A 15,955-nucleotide genomic window follows, 5' to 3' on the forward strand; every position below is an offset into this window, starting at 1 on the left:
TATGAACTCCCATTTTTACCCCAAATACAGATTGCAGAATCACATGGGTTACACATCCACATTTTTACATATTGCCATATTAGTAACTGTTGTATTCTGCTACCTTTCCTATCCTCTACTATCCTCCCTCCCCTCCCCTCCCATCTTCTCTCTCTACCCCATCTACTGTAATTCATTTCTCTCCTTGTTTTTTTCCCATTCCCCTCACAACCTCTTATATGTAATTTTGTATAACAATGAGGGTCTCCTTCCATTTCCATGCAATTTCCCTTTTCTCTCCCTTTCCCTCCCACCTCATGTCTCTGTTTAATGTTAATCTTTTCCTCCTGCTCTTCCTCCCTGCTCTGGAGAACACACAGCTTTTTATTTCAGGAATCAGAAATGGAAGATTTAGAACTAGTGATCTAAAGTAATGCTTAATATTTTAAAGTATACTATGAAGGTTTACTGGGTGTTATTGTTTCTGGATTTAGGAAAAAGACTTAACAAGTTTGGGCAACTGGTACGTATTAAAATAATAGAGATTAAATTTTTTCACATTTGTGATTATAGCTGGTGAATTTGAAAAAACAAGGACTGGGCAAGAAGAAGACAGGAAAAGCAGATTATATTCAATACAACTAGGACGGGAAACCTGCCATTTGTAATAAATAAAATGACTTATGATGCCTTCACCCTCTTCATACAGCTGTTATAACTGGCACATTTAAGTGCTTTTTACCATTAGTCACTACTGTATCACAGTTTCATTCTTACATTTTTTTGGTAGCTTTTATATTCCTGATTTATGCCTGAAGAATAACTAGAAAAATCATGCATATTTTACATACAGATTCCAGGAGTCAGAATCAGCTAAAGTAAAGTTACTTTTGAAGTCCAGCTCTTGTAATGGTGCTATGGGACACGTGGTTTTCCAGTAAAACCTCCTCCTGTAGCCACATTTTCTACATATGGACTTTTTCCAGGTCTGCGCTGCTTTCTTAAGCTATATCGTGGTGGAAACTTATCCTTTATAATGTTTTGGAGAAAGCTGAGGGTGGCGCCTGCACAATTTGATTTGGTGTAAAAATACACACCAAATCTGATTTCTGTTACATTAAGGCATTCTCTGACAAAATATACAGAACAAGAAATGAAGTGAATTGTGTTTTAGAAACATCTTGTGAGCTTGTTTCCCCGAATACCTGACCACTAATTTTAAAAAATGGATCAAAACCCACTTTAATTGAATATTTAATACATGATTTAATGGTCAAGTTAAGATACATTTTAAATGCTAAATATAAAAATGATTTGTGTTTGCTTACTGGAAATATTTGTAATACAAGCCAACATATATAATAAACTAATATTTAAAGCAAATTTACTATGGAAGAAATGAAATGACTGTCTTCAATTTATAAATATACTACATTCATCAAACTATATTTTTGACTAATAGTTGGCTTTTATGGTATGAATATCATAATAGAGGATTGCCATTAACAGTAGAAATAGTTTAACTCATTTTTAAAATGTGTAATATATTTTCCTTTAAAATGAGCCACTTGGAATATAAAAATGTTAATATTCTCCTCAGGAAAGGCTCAAATTTAGCAAAAATGAAATACATCATTTTTCATAAATAAATGAACTTACTCCCTTGTAATTCCATCCTTCACATCATGCCCCATGAAATAGGGCACTTTACAGAAAAGAATCTAGGATTGGCAAATAGGAGCATGTGATCTAGTCAATGCCATGGTCACAAAAGTTACATCATTGTGGTAATGCTACCTATGTCTGATGTGCCCTAATTTTCCTCTCAATTAAATGGGCAAAGAATCACTTCATATCTGAAAAGAGATAGAAAATGACATGCTAAAACCTTTTGAAATATAAAATGTTATATAAGTACCAGAAAAGGCACACTAATCATTTGAAAATAACCCATCTAATGTTTTTTAATATCTAAAAATAATTCCTAAATAGATATTTAGGGGTCTTGAACTTGTATTTTCTTTTGAATAGTTTGAATAGGCTTTAGCTACTTTGGAAAGATTGAAATATAAATCCCTATGAAAATTCTAACCATTCTTTTGCATCTATCAACAATAAACAGACTTTATGGGGTCTGAACACCACTGCTATTTGGAGATTCCCTGACATATTTACCATAGAAAGAAAGACTGATAATAACTTTCCATTCTCTTCCTTTATTATGAGACTCCTAGACATACAACAGGGAGGATGTTATTGATCCACACAGGTGAGTAGGCAATTCTGCACTGCCTTACAGGTATTTTGCCATTACCTTCTGAAACACTGTGTCATAATGCAGGGTGTGTCAAACAAAAAATAAATTATACTGCTCAATCTCAGCAGTTTGAAAGAAACATAAATCAATAGCATAAGGGAAGCAGGTGATGTAATGACTGGAATTAAGTACATAGCTTGAAGAGACAGATCATGAAGTTTAACCTTTGAGGTTATTCATTGGATATTAATATAAACACATGGTAAAGCACATTTCAATGTTACCTTGTTTTGCTAAATTCTATTAATTAAATCAAGGGGTTTTTTTATAAGTAGTAAACTAAAATCATATATAGTATTCCTTGAAAATGTCTAATAGCAAATACTTAGCCTGGCTATAAGTACATTAAAAAGTACATTAAAAAAAAAAAAAGAGGTCAACAAGGTCTATATAAGTCCAAAAAATAATAATAAAATAAACAAACAGGTAAACAATATGGGTGGTCTAAACTTGTCAATAAGTGGTAAACAACACAAATGAATCCAAAAGAGATGAGAAATCAGACCAAATTAGTCATGTATAGAAGCTGGACAAAATTTAAAAGCCAATTCAAGAAAGATAGGAGATTGGAATAAGGACTTAATAGAGGAAAAGAACCTCAAGTCAGCACCATAGCAACTCAGAAGGTATAACTAATGAGATCTGAAGTCTGACAATCCTAAATAATACTTAATAATTTGGTCTAAAAGCACCCTAGGAGACAAAATTTCCTTCCTGTATGTAACATAAACAAAATTTCCTTTTTTGGATGGGACATGAAGCTCTAATGTTTCATCTAACTGAAGATAGAGAAAAATTATAAGGAAGTAAAAAAAAAGTACTGCTTTACAAATAAATTATTATACAGAAAGATATTTGGCAAAACTTGAACACAGGGTTTCTCTATTATCTATTTCTTTGCACTGGAAATGTCCCACATCTCTTAAAATGTTTTTTTGTTTTTGTTTTTGTTTTTGTTTGTTTGTTTTCACGGCTTTCTTTATCTTTCAGAAAAAAAGCTCCATACTAGAACCTATTGACTCCAGGTGTCTCATCTTCTGCATCCTGTTTGAAATGTCCTCATCTCCTCTACACTGTCTTCACCAAACTCATCCCTATTTCCCAAATAGGCTGCACTTGCATGCCTCTGTGTCTGTTTTCTATTATTCCCTTTGCCTGAAATATCCTCTCACCATACTCACTCCCACTAATGTCAGCTGGGTCCTTCCAGAAAATGTTAGATACAGTTAGAAATGCAAAGGCTTACTTGGAAGTAACACCTATGAAAGAAAAATTGCTAAAGCAGGATTGGGCAGGAGGAACTCTATTCACCATGAAGACCTGACAAGTTTTCTACCAACTTACCGGAAACTCCAGAGAAAGGATTGCCCATTAAAGGAAGTCTGCTAGGGCTGAAAATGACTAGGCCCTTATATTTAACCTTGAGCAGCCATTATCCCAAGGAGTATGACTTCTGCTCCAATGCTGGCACAGACCTCAAGGTGCTCACAGGTGGATGCTGTCAGAGAGCCATCCTCCTCACAGCAAGTCAAGTCGTCCTTTCCAGAAGAGGAATCTGAGTCTGCCACTCTCTGAGTCTGCCACACCACTATTCTCTAGAGTCCATGTAAATGTCTACTCCCATGTGCAGTCTCTGAAAACCAACCCCTGGTAATCAGTGGCTCTATGCCTCCACAGCCATGTGAACTTTGATGTCTCATGTATAGACAGACTTACCACCTGGATGACCAAGAAGGTTATTCCCTACTGTGGTACAGAGATATCAAGAGATATACTTTGTTTGTGTCAAGGAATATTAATGAAGTTCTCAAAAACAATAGTATATATTAATGTACTTTAAATACTAATGGACTGGGCTGGGGATGTGGCTCAAGCGGTAGCGCACTCGCCTGGCATTCGTGCGGCACGGGTTGGATCCTCAGCTCCACATACAAAACAAAGATGTTGTGTCCGCCGAAAACTAAAAAATAAATATTAAAAAAAATTCTCTCTCTCTCTTGGGGCTGGGGATGTGGCTCAAGCGGTAGCCCGCTCGCCTGGCATGCGTGCGGCCTGGGTTCGATCCTCAGCACCACATACAAACAAAGATGTTGTATCCACGGATAACTAAAAAATAAATATTAAAAAAAAAATTCTCTCTCTCTCTCTCTCTCTCCTCTCTCACTCTCTCTTTAAAAAAAATTCTCTCTCTCTCTCTAAAAAAAATACTAATGGACTATGAATTTTAAAAATACTATGTATCAAAAATTATGATGCTCTAAATCAAAGTTTTGGAATTATATTCCCAATCAAAAATCCAATCCCAATGATAAATTCCATGAATCTATGACCTCTTTCAATCCATTATTTTCTTCCAATTTTCTCTGTGAATTTACAGACTGGAAAACACTCATCTAATTTCATGTTCAGAAGTGTTCTGTGTCTAGTCTATATTGTAAAATAACAAAGATGTAAATTTGGAGATTTTATTTGATTATCTTTTTGGACAGGTCTTAGTAGTTTACATCCAGTCTTATTTAATCAGCCAACCACATTTTCTCCACGCTGACCTCAAAGCTAACATTTGAGGATATAAAAGTGAAAATGAATGAATAGAACAAGAAGTTCTTTTTCCAAGAGAGGAGACAGAACAAAGGTCATATCACTTACTATGTACATTAAAAAAAAATAGATGTCAACAAGGTCTACATAAGTCCAAAAAATAATAAATATATACAATGTGGGAAATACCACAACTGAAGAGGAGGGCAGAAGGAAGAAGGAAAAATTGGGGAGCTGATAAAGGAAATTCTGGAGTTAGCTTGGAATTACTATTTTTGGTTTCATTTCCTTATGTAGTTTTAAAAGAAAACAGCAGTGTAATGAATCTAACATAACTTTTCTATGTAAATATATAAGTACATCACAGTGAATCTCACCATTGTGTACATCCCCAAGACTGGGGTCCAAATTAGAATAAGTTATATTCCATGCTTGTATAATTATATCAGAATGGATTCTAGCTATTCATGTCATGTATAACTAAAAAGAACCAATAAAAACAAAATTTAAATGAATGATTAAGGGTATGATGGAAACAAAATAAGATGTAGTAAAAAAAAATTTAAATTGAGAGAGAGAGAGAGAGAGAGAGAGAGAGAGAGAGAGAGAGAGAAGGGCAGAAACAAAGGCCACAGAATGTCTAGATCCCTTTCCCTAAGCAGTGGTTGTTGGCAGGGTTGGTACTGCCCCCTACTGGAGCCTTTGGGAACAGTTGAGGTGAGGGACATATGGGTTTCCCAATGATTATGGAGACATTAATTGGCATTGTGTGGACAGGCACTAGAGTTGCCTGATGTCCGTCAATGCTCAGAAAAGACCTTCATAATGAACAATTATCCTGCTGTATCACATAGTTCCCAAATATTACACTGGACATTAATGGAAGGGAAAGTATTTTTATAATTTCCCAACTCCATAAAATTAACTTTCTTATCTATAAACACATAGTAATTTTTCAAGTCTTATAATAAACTAATTTTATAGGAAAGCCACTACTCTATATATCAAGAAATGGCCATATTCTGCTGCTTTATCCAGAACTTTACCAGGAAAATCCACTTTGGTTCCCCTGTCTACCACACATGTACAGGAGTCTGTTGTCTCAGCTGTTGTCTCAGAAATGGGAGGTGTCTGTGTTAGCATTTTGTTACATTTTAATTAGTCATGCCCAGTCCTTTACACATATTACTTTATTATAAATTACTGATCATTTTTTAGATGGCATATGAGTGATGTATGTAAATAGGTTATATTACTTATGAATTTCATTTTAGGATAATAAAGATGAAGTTACAAAATACCAGCTAGGACTGAAAACTATTATAATTACATTTTCTGAAATTTCAAAATCACCTCATTCTGATGGGAAGAAATCTCAGACTAGAAGTGCCTCTATATAGACCATGTTGTTATGTATATTCAGCAACCCAAGAGCACTTTAACATTGCCCCCAGATTGGCAGGCTTCTTGTCTGGAGGACAGGTATTCATGCACAAATATAAATAAAGGGCTTATGCTTAGTAGAGGCAAGGAAAAGAAAAAGTAACAGTTCTTTGAACTAGTTGTCTTCATTTCTTGCAGCTTATTCTCACAGGGTTGAAAATGAATTCCCTACCTTGTTTTTTGCCTTCAAAAGCAGTCAGCATTAATTTTTCCAGATGGGTCTCCAGATAGATAAATTGCTTCTTTAAGTAAACAGATAAATTTGAAGAAATGCTCCTGAATTAACATTTTAGAGGAAAACAACCAACACTGTAATGGTCACTTCCATTCTTTTCCTAGCTACAGACTATTAACATGTTATTTAGCACTTCTTCCATTCTGCCTTGAATATGATGCTTATTTTATGCTGTCGTTTGTTAGTATTTTGCTCATTCAGGGAACAAAATTTAATGAGCATTCATTGTGTACCACATGGTGCATTTGTTGCTATGAGCAAAGATTGATTAAGTTCCAACTTTTGCCCTCAAGGAGTTCAGAGTGGTAGAAAGCAAGGTAAATAAACAATCAGAGGTCCAGGTAACACATACTATTTTAGAAGAGTGTACAAAGACTTTAGAAAGTAATATAATTAAAATCTCAGTCCCTAACATTGAAATTTAAAAGCAGTAAATGCTTAAGAGATGTTTAAAGTTATACAAATTGTTTCAAGGTTGAAAACTGCTCAGACATATTGAAGAGTTAAAATGTAAAGATAAGGCTACATCCAGCAAGACAATCAACGTGATGATTGGAACAGGATATTCCAAGGGCAAAGGGATAAATGGATAGTGTTCCCTTCAGTCACAATTTACCTAGTCATTACCATGTGCTAGACACTGTGCTGTTGAGAATACAAAACTCATAAAGGCCCTGCATTTTCTCTCAAAAATAATATAGTCCCCAGTTATACTAAAATTATTTTCAGGACTAGGAATACATATTCATATTAGCTGATGGAATTGTATTTGATGGACTAATGTCATGCCAAGTCTCAGGCTCAGAAGCAATGCTGGGGTCATAAGGGAGGAGGTGGCTCAGGTCACCAGGTTGTAAAAAAGCTCTATGTCACTCACATAAGGGTTACTGGTTACCAGAGGTCAGGAATGAATTAGAAGTTTCTGGGGAGGCAGAGGAACCAGGTCCTAGGACGAGTCCAAATGCTGAGGAAACCATGTTTGAGGCAGAGGTTCCTCAACTACTTCCTGGAGAAACAGTAGCTGAAAGAGGAACAAGGGGAGTCTCAGGCAAGGCTTGGGGCTCTCTAAGATCAAACTGAAAGCATATCATGGTAAAAGGAGTAGTGAAGAGCCAGGTACTTAACTATTAGGGAAAAGAAGCTTCCAGAATTTGCAGACTAGATTCATTCGTGTTTCTATTTTTAATTATTTGTAAGCCTGCTGTGTGTATATGGCCTGATCCAGGATGATGCAAAATATTGGAAAATACGAATTTCAGTTTGTATTCAAGATCAGGCCTGGATGCTACAGAATAGCCATCATCTGCTTTTCTTTTTCTCCTCCTCTTACTAATTAGAAGTTGGCTGACTCTTCAGTAGAAACCATCCCACTGCCCATCCATTCATCCACCCACTCAATAAACACTTATTACCAGCTACTAGGTGAAAGACCATCTCAGGTGATAGGAGGAAAAAAGATAAATAGACCCGTCCCTGTCCTTGAAGGGTCAGTGTAGAGAGGCCAGTCTCAGCTTGGGAGAACAATAGTGGAAAACACATCGATTTCAGTGACAGAATCTAGATCACTTTTTCTTTGTCAATATGTTTAAATGGGTATGTAGACAATAATCAATAAAGTGGTGCCTCCACAACTGTTACCAAGGAAATATTTAACTCAGTTCCTTGATGCTACCACCTCTGTGCACTGGAGCTAGGTTGGCATTCTGATTGCTCATGAGGAAAATAAGACAATGAAATACTCTAGTTCTTCATATGCCAAGATGAAAACCATCAATCTCAATCTCCATGAAAAATGAACCTACTTTTGGAAAAGAACAGTAAACTCTATCAGTCTTTCTGAGGCAATGCAATCTTTAAGATGACACAGAGGGTCAGAAACAGTGAAGAAACTCAGAAGATTTTTATAGACAAAGGGAAATTATGAAATCTCTCCATCATTTTTGTAAGGAGCTGAAAACAAAACCAGACATATATTAGACCCAAATGACTACTGTGTATTTTGAAAAGCATATAATGTATACTCTGTGCTAAATAATTTATTTGCTTATCATATATATAAATTAACCTTGATCCAATACATGGATACCTTGATTTTTGAATAAGATTGTCTATTGGATAATTCAAATCAATCTATAAGAATGGTTTTCAATTTCTTCTCTTCCTTTCTTCCTTCAATACTCCCAATGCTTACCCCTTTCAATTAACATATATATGCAAATACTTTATATTTTTAGGATTTAACAACTTCTCTAGTTTTCAGGAGTAAACTCTATTTCTAATCACTAAAACTTTTATAGATTTATTTTCAAAATAAGTCTTTAGCATTAAGTACATCTTTAGTGACAGGACATACAATGCTATACTCAGATATTTATCGAAATTATTCAGTATTTGTTGATAGATTTCTAGTGAATCTTTTTTCCTGCTGTCCTGCCACACATCTGAGGTTTTGTTGCCTTATAATCCCCAACTTGGGTAATATGTATCTCTCTGTCACTTGGCAAATATTTGCTGAACAATAAATAGTGAAGGAGAATTATGTGTACTTGGGAGGAGTGTCATATAGTGATGAAGAAGCCAGGCTGTCTAGGTTTGATTCCTGGCTGTGTCACTTGTTGGTAATAAGACCCTACACAAGTTACTTAATTTCTTTGTTCCCTTATCTTACTTTTCATTGTTAGTCTCAAAGCTGAGGGTTAGGAAAGGAAGGTGAGAGTCAAAGAAAACACAAATATTTTAAAGGGAAGAAGACCTAGAGGGCTTCTCTAGTGTTCAGGATTCTCATTCATGCACTTTCATCCATATGATTCTTGGGAATAAAAAAATATAGGCATAGGTGGCTTTGGTGGTCTTTGCTTGGCTATGTCCTGTTATCTTGGCTCTTTGCTTGGCTATGTCCTGTTCACCCACTGTCCACCCAGGGCTCCATTTATGCATATGTTATTTTCAAAGACTGGATTAGGTGCTTCTTTTATGTACTTTCACAAACTCAGCTGGGACATTATATACAACTTTCTCTCCTAACCCTCAGCCTTCCAGAATAACAAGCATGACAACTATGACCAAAATAACCACTAGCTTTGATATGGCTTCATGGTTCTTCATGCCTCACATATCCTGTACTGAATTAGATGCTGGCTTGTACCCCACCTCAGAGCCCCAGTTTGTTTTCTGTAGTATCTTCATCTCTTGGATCAATGGAAATGGTTCTAGAGGAAGTGACATAGAGCAGCAATACATAAAGATTGGTTTAAAGTTTTGGGGACAGGGTAGGATATAAAATATCAAGTCATCACCCTGCATAGTCAAAGGTCTATCATCTCAGCTTAATCCTAGCTTTCTGGCTCAGGCTACCCAAAGGCTTCAGTTCAGATACTTTCTTAAATAAAACAACCAAGAGGAACACTGAAACATGCACTAGTGTGTATATTTGTTTATAAATGATATATATGCTATTAATGTATTGATAGTATGTTCATTCTAAAATATACACAAAATAAGAAACTTCAAAAGGAAGAAGTTGACAAACATACACACACATATGTGCCTCCAGTTATAACATAAGATAAATTTGGTGATGACATTTATATCTTGTTTGCTTTAGCTTGCATTGTTAGTATTATCTTCAATCCATAGTTTCTTGGCAGGGGAATTTTAGCCTCTTGTCAATTTTCTGGGGATTAGTTTAGGTAAAAATACAATATAAAGCCTGTAGATCATCTAGACAGGTATACCTGAAAATAAAAACACCAGGGACGGTTTTTTTATGGAGTGCATCTTCTGCTCTTTCTCCAGCATACCTGGCGGGTGTCATTGTATCTATAAGCAATGCTGCACTACCCTAACCAGGAACCAAGTCAGGATACCAGAGCCAATCCACCTATCACTGTCCTTGGCCCCTACACCATGGGCTACATACCTTGGAAAATGGGTGCCACTTGTCCAAATGATTTCTTAGAGAGAGAGAGAGAGAGAGAGAGAGAGAGAGAGAGAGGACAAGCACCCAAGACCTCACTGTGACACACAGGCCTTCTATGCTGGGTTCCCCCATTTCCTATTGTTCCTTGCTCACTTGATATCACTCAGACCTTTCCTAGATGATTTCTGTGGCCATAGTAATTTCAGCTTGGAGACCTCACAGTGGGTGAACTAAAGTGTGAGGGAGACAAGTACATTTCAAAGACTTTCTACAATCAGACAGTTTTTCCTTCTGAGAGGCTCAGCTGGCAGCAGAAGCCTACCACAGCAGGACCATCAAAACTTTCTATTGAATAGATATTTATTTCCTAGATTTACAACAAACACATGGTTTTATTTAAACAGAAAGCACACTTTTGTTATTTAATTTTCTAGATAAGTCTTTCAATATGATGCATGTAGTAAAGATTATTTGCAACATCTATATATGATGCATCATCTTCACAACCACAGTTTAACGTGAAATTTAAATTCAGCCAATAATTCCAAGGTGACAGTTTTATCTACAAAGCCTCCTTTTTCATTTGAACCAATTTATTTAATGGAACAATTTAGATTACTTATTTAAGCTTATCCAAAAAACATTCAAACAAAAAAAGGGTGGTGGTTAACTTTCAGATACAGTTTAATAATGAAAACCATTGCTGTTTTTAAAGCAATGAATTTTAGTTTTGAATGTGAGCATTAATTATATAATTTTTAAAAAAGAGTTTCAAGGATGACAGCAATGTAATCACTGTAAAAATGTAAACAGATAAAATCCACCACTTTCACATAAAACATTGATACTCAAATATTAAGAGTTCAAATAAAATACATGCTGTGAAATGTAACAAAACACTGAAAAAGAAACAAGACACAAAATTACAGGGTTCAAACACACATTATACTTCAACTTTCACTTCATTTGATTTCCAATGTTCCCAGATGCATCTTGTACAAATAGTTCCATAAACCTGGTGATTTTCTCTATTGTGAGGGCTGAGATGGCAATGATTGAACACTCTGAATTTTCTTTGGTAATAGAAAGCATGATTTATGAGAGAGGAATAAAAATCTAAGAAAACCATTCAATAAATTATTCAATTTTTAGATCAAGGTGATTTAGAGCAAATTTCTGTCATGCTGCCAGTAGAGAGAATATAGCTTACTAGATAAGAGTATAATGTTTAAGAGAATATCTGGGTTTGCATTCTGTTTTTATTAATTTTGTGACTGTAGGCAACACACATACTCTTTTATGCCCCAGTTTATTCATTTTAAAAGTGGGATAATAATAAATAATAGGAAGTATAGCTTATAGTACAAGGTGTATACCTCTGGTGACATTCAAAGTAGCTGGTGTGGTTATGGCATAATTTTAAAACTGTATTTAATATGAATGAGAAATATATGTAGATAAATATATATGTGGGTACATATGTGTATATATAGGTATATAATATGTGTGTATGTGTGTATATGTGTAATTTAAAAATTCAAGAGGTAATTTCTTAGGCCCAACCTAGGCAGCAGAAGGGAAATCTAATTTTCTCAAAGAATGGTTCTTTTCAGTTTTACTTGGAAACTTCATGTCCATAAACATGGACATTTAAAGAGTGGTGAAGTTATCTGCACAGAGGATTCAACTGTTGGAAGTGTAGTCTTAGGCTTCCTGTGGATTATATGAGAATTTAAGAAAAAAGTGAGAAAACATTCAAAATTTACTTTGCATAGTATTGGAATGCATTAAGAATTCAATATTGGCTGGATGCAGTGGTGAATGCCTGTAATTCCAGTGGTTCAGGAGGCTAAAACAGGAGGATTGTGAGTTCAAAGCCAGCCTCAGCAAAATCAAGGTGCTAAGCAACTCAGTAATACCCTGTCTCTAAATAAAATACAATAGGACTGGGGATGTGGGTCATTGGTTGAGTGCCCATGAGTTCAATCTCTGGAACCCCCCTCCAAAAAAAAAAAGGAACTCAATAATTGCTGAGTTCAGTGGCATATGCCTGGAATCCCAATGGCTGGGGAGGCTGAGGCAGGAGGACTGTGAGTTCAAAGCCAGCTTCAGCAACTTAGGGAGGCGCTAAGCTACTTAATGAGACTCTGTCTCAAAATAAAATATAAAAAGGGCTGGAGATGTGGCTTAGTGTTTAAGTGCCATTGGGTTCAATCCCTGGTACCAAAAAAACAAAAACAAAAACAAAAATCAAAAGACAAAAAACAAAACCTCAATAATTGTTATTATTTTTCTATGATTTATTATTACTATATTACATATAGCTAATAAACCAAATATACTTCATTCTATCATAATACAAATTTATGATTACCCATGCAAAACAAAACTATCATCTTTTACTTTACATCTGATCTACAAAAAAGATGTATTGCCAAAAAAACAAGAAAAAAAAATCAGGAAAAAAGCAGGAGGTGGAGAGAGCTCAGAGGAGACAAATGAGCAAGAACCTTATAAAATTAAAATATACCATTTATCATAAGAATACTTGTAAAATAATATATGTTACAGTGATACTTGGGCTAAGTAAATTTGCCTGTTAGATTTGAGGATCATCACACCAATAGCCCCTCCACCCTCTTTCTAACTTTTTCTCTGAACATTTGAAATAAAGCAGCTTTTTTTTTTGTCTTCCAAATACCATCATGTAATATAGTACATATCACTATATTGGAATTCTAAGATCTTTTACTATCATTTTACTAAGTTCTTTTGAATCATTTAAAAACACATCTTTTCCCAAAGGGGAAAAGGGCAATTTAATATAATATTGTTTGGATAGTTTCCTCTTTAATGCCTGTGATGTATTTCATATTTAATTGCAAAGTAGTTAGTATTTTCGTGCAAGTAATATTACTTGAAAAAACTACATGTTCCACATTTTGTGAATGTGTTATTTGTTTAATAAAATATTCTAAAACTCATCCACCAAAATATAAATTAGTTTAATACTTCGGTGTTCCAATTCTTATCAGAAGTTAATCCCAATTATTTTTTTTCATAAGCAAAGAAAAAATCTTTTCATAACTGATCAGGACAGCTAATGCCAAACTTAAAGTCCAAATGTCTTCAGTCACAGTTAGATGAGATTCCATTGTGTCAAGAACAGTTATTACGTTTGAGAATGACCTGGGGTTAGAACTGGGTCCAATCTGGTGGAAGTACAAATATGGGTAAGGCATGTGACAGCAAAACTTATCTCAAGTTTCACTTTGATAGTCTACCAAGAGCTTCTTGCCCAGAAAAAAAGAATGGGCAAAGAATAAGGTAAACCCTGAAGATTAAAGATAATGCTCATAAAAGCTACCTCACATGATCAATGACACAGGCTTTGGGGACTTGGAAGAAACCTACCAATGGCACCAAGGGTGGCTCTCTGTGAGTCAAGAGCTCAATGTAGTCACTGAAATTTAAGTAAAAAGGAATTTTTATACTTCTTACTTAAAAGGTGTAATATAACTGCAGTCATTCGATACAAAAAACGAGCTCTTCATGGAGGTATTACCAAATAACTAAAAACAAACAACAAATCAACAAGTTGAAATAGCCATCTAGCTTTGTCAAAGTATTTACTGAATTTTCCATCATCAGGGCTTTTCTGGCATCTAGAAATATTCTAGTTTTAATTTTATTTTTTTACTCTTTGGCCTATTCTGAATATGCCTTTTTATCTCTCACCACATAACACTCTCTCATCAGTAATTTTATAAAATAACAAGTATAAATAATTGTATTTCCAAGAATGATACTGGTTCTAAGATTTAACATTAGAAATATAACAAATTTCTGAGTCTCAAATAAATAAAAATAAAATCTCTTTTAAGAGATAGAAGAAACATCTGAGAATTTTAACAATCTTGAATATATATGTTTATAATGTGTTTTCCTGTCCAAAACACTCAATTAATCACATTACAAATTAATTATTCATCAAAAGCTTACTAATAAAGTTTGTAGTTAATTTTTTATGTGTTTTAGTTGCATTTTTAAAAAGTCATGGTAATTGGGATTAAAAAAACAGTTAACACTGTATTATATTAATTTGGATTGATCTGCTAGCCATAAACCATAAACATTATTATTTTTATTATGAAGCTATAATGAAAAAGTTAATTATAAAAATCAAATTGTCCAACTGTAAAACTGGTTTCATTTTCTATACAATATTTCTTCTTCCTAGAAAAGAAAAATCAGCAAATGACTATTATCAAGGAACAAAACAAATACATTTAGGACCCATTATTATTTGGATATAGGTGTGATATATATCCTTTTAGGCTATTGTGGTTAATTCTGTCTTCATTTTTAATCCCTCAACTTCAAAACATTGTTATAAATAATGTACAATTTACTTCTAGAAAAATATTTATTTTTTTGTAGAATCTAGAAGTTCTTTAAAAAATCTGACACTTAATCAGGGGAAATTGATAGCAGATAAGATAGAAACAAGGCACTTGGCTTGGATCTTGCAGAAATGAGATGAACTTATTTTTCAACAGTATATATTATAAAGTTACATTCTCATTTAGTACAAAAATTCTATTGAAAGTGTAATCCGGTAAATTTTTTACTTACTTTGTGGAGCTGAAGTGTTTCTAATACACTGTAATTCTAGTTCCTCAGTCCACTCCTTCTTCTTTGGGATCTGCATCATCTCACGGTTATCATTCTCTGCTGTGGACACTGGTTGACTGTCAATTGGTGTCTTTCTCAAACTTTTCATGTGCTGTTGCACTTCAGCCAAGAGAACAGCTTGTATTGCTTCAGTTACCTAGAAAGGTTTTTGTTGTAACTGTTGTTGTTTTAGTGAATTATTTTTAATAGTTTTATTACAAATACTTGGTAGTCTTGTTTAAAAAAAAAGAAGAAAGAGCCCAGAATTTTGATTTAATTAAATTTCTATAAATAATACTGTTACATTCTGGTAGAAGTAGCATCTAAAGGAGCTAAAATATGGGGAGTAAAAGCTGTTCTGCAAATCCAAGATTCTAAATGGATACTTGAAAGGAGTTTTCAATTCTTTGATCTAACTAAGCTATTTTAAATTTCATTAGAAGTTACAGAAAATTAATGTATCATATTGCATTTAAAGACAAGGTTAGCTCTTCAAATTATGTTCAGTTCCAAAGCACCAGTTAGCTAAAACACTGGATTTAAACTGTTTGATAGAGAAGGTTAAAGAAAGGACTCATCTGAATGAATGCATATGTAGTTTTACACAGATTAAAACACTGCAAGGCCTTCCCTTCCAGTTGTTGTGCTTACCTACTCAATGAGCTGTGGCTGGGTGGGGGCAGGGAGATGTTTATCACAGAGCATCTAGTCTAATTCCTTCCTTCCTTCTTTCCTTCTTATTTTCCTCCCTCCCTCCCTCTCTCCCTTCCTTCTTTCCTTCTTTCCAGTGCTAAGGATCAAACACAGAGCATTATGCCCAAATATCTTCATTTTAAAATGAAGAACT

At 34.5% G+C, this 15,955-nt stretch overlaps 1 protein-coding gene across 3 annotated transcripts in view; it reads right to left on the bottom strand.

Annotated features, from left to right (window-relative positions):
* Wdr72 (WD repeat domain 72) overlaps positions 1-15,955 on the bottom strand; it is a 185,280-nt gene that overhangs the window by 61,374 nt on the left and 107,951 nt on the right. For 2 of the 3 annotated variants that reach the window (XM_077109030.1, XM_077109029.1), the window contains exon 17: positions 15,097-15,265. In XM_077109030.1, the coding sequence (XP_076965145.1) occupies positions 15,097-15,265 (169 nt within the window). Of the gene's footprint in view, positions 1-15,069; positions 15,266-15,955 lie in introns of all 3 variants that reach the window. The other variant, XM_076848584.2, reaches the window with a different exon arrangement.

The sequence above is a fragment of the Callospermophilus lateralis genome, chromosome 3 (genome assembly GCF_048772815.1).
Source record: "Callospermophilus lateralis isolate mCalLat2 chromosome 3, mCalLat2.hap1, whole genome shotgun sequence".
NCBI classification, from domain to species: domain Eukaryota; kingdom Metazoa; phylum Chordata; class Mammalia; order Rodentia; family Sciuridae; genus Callospermophilus; species Callospermophilus lateralis.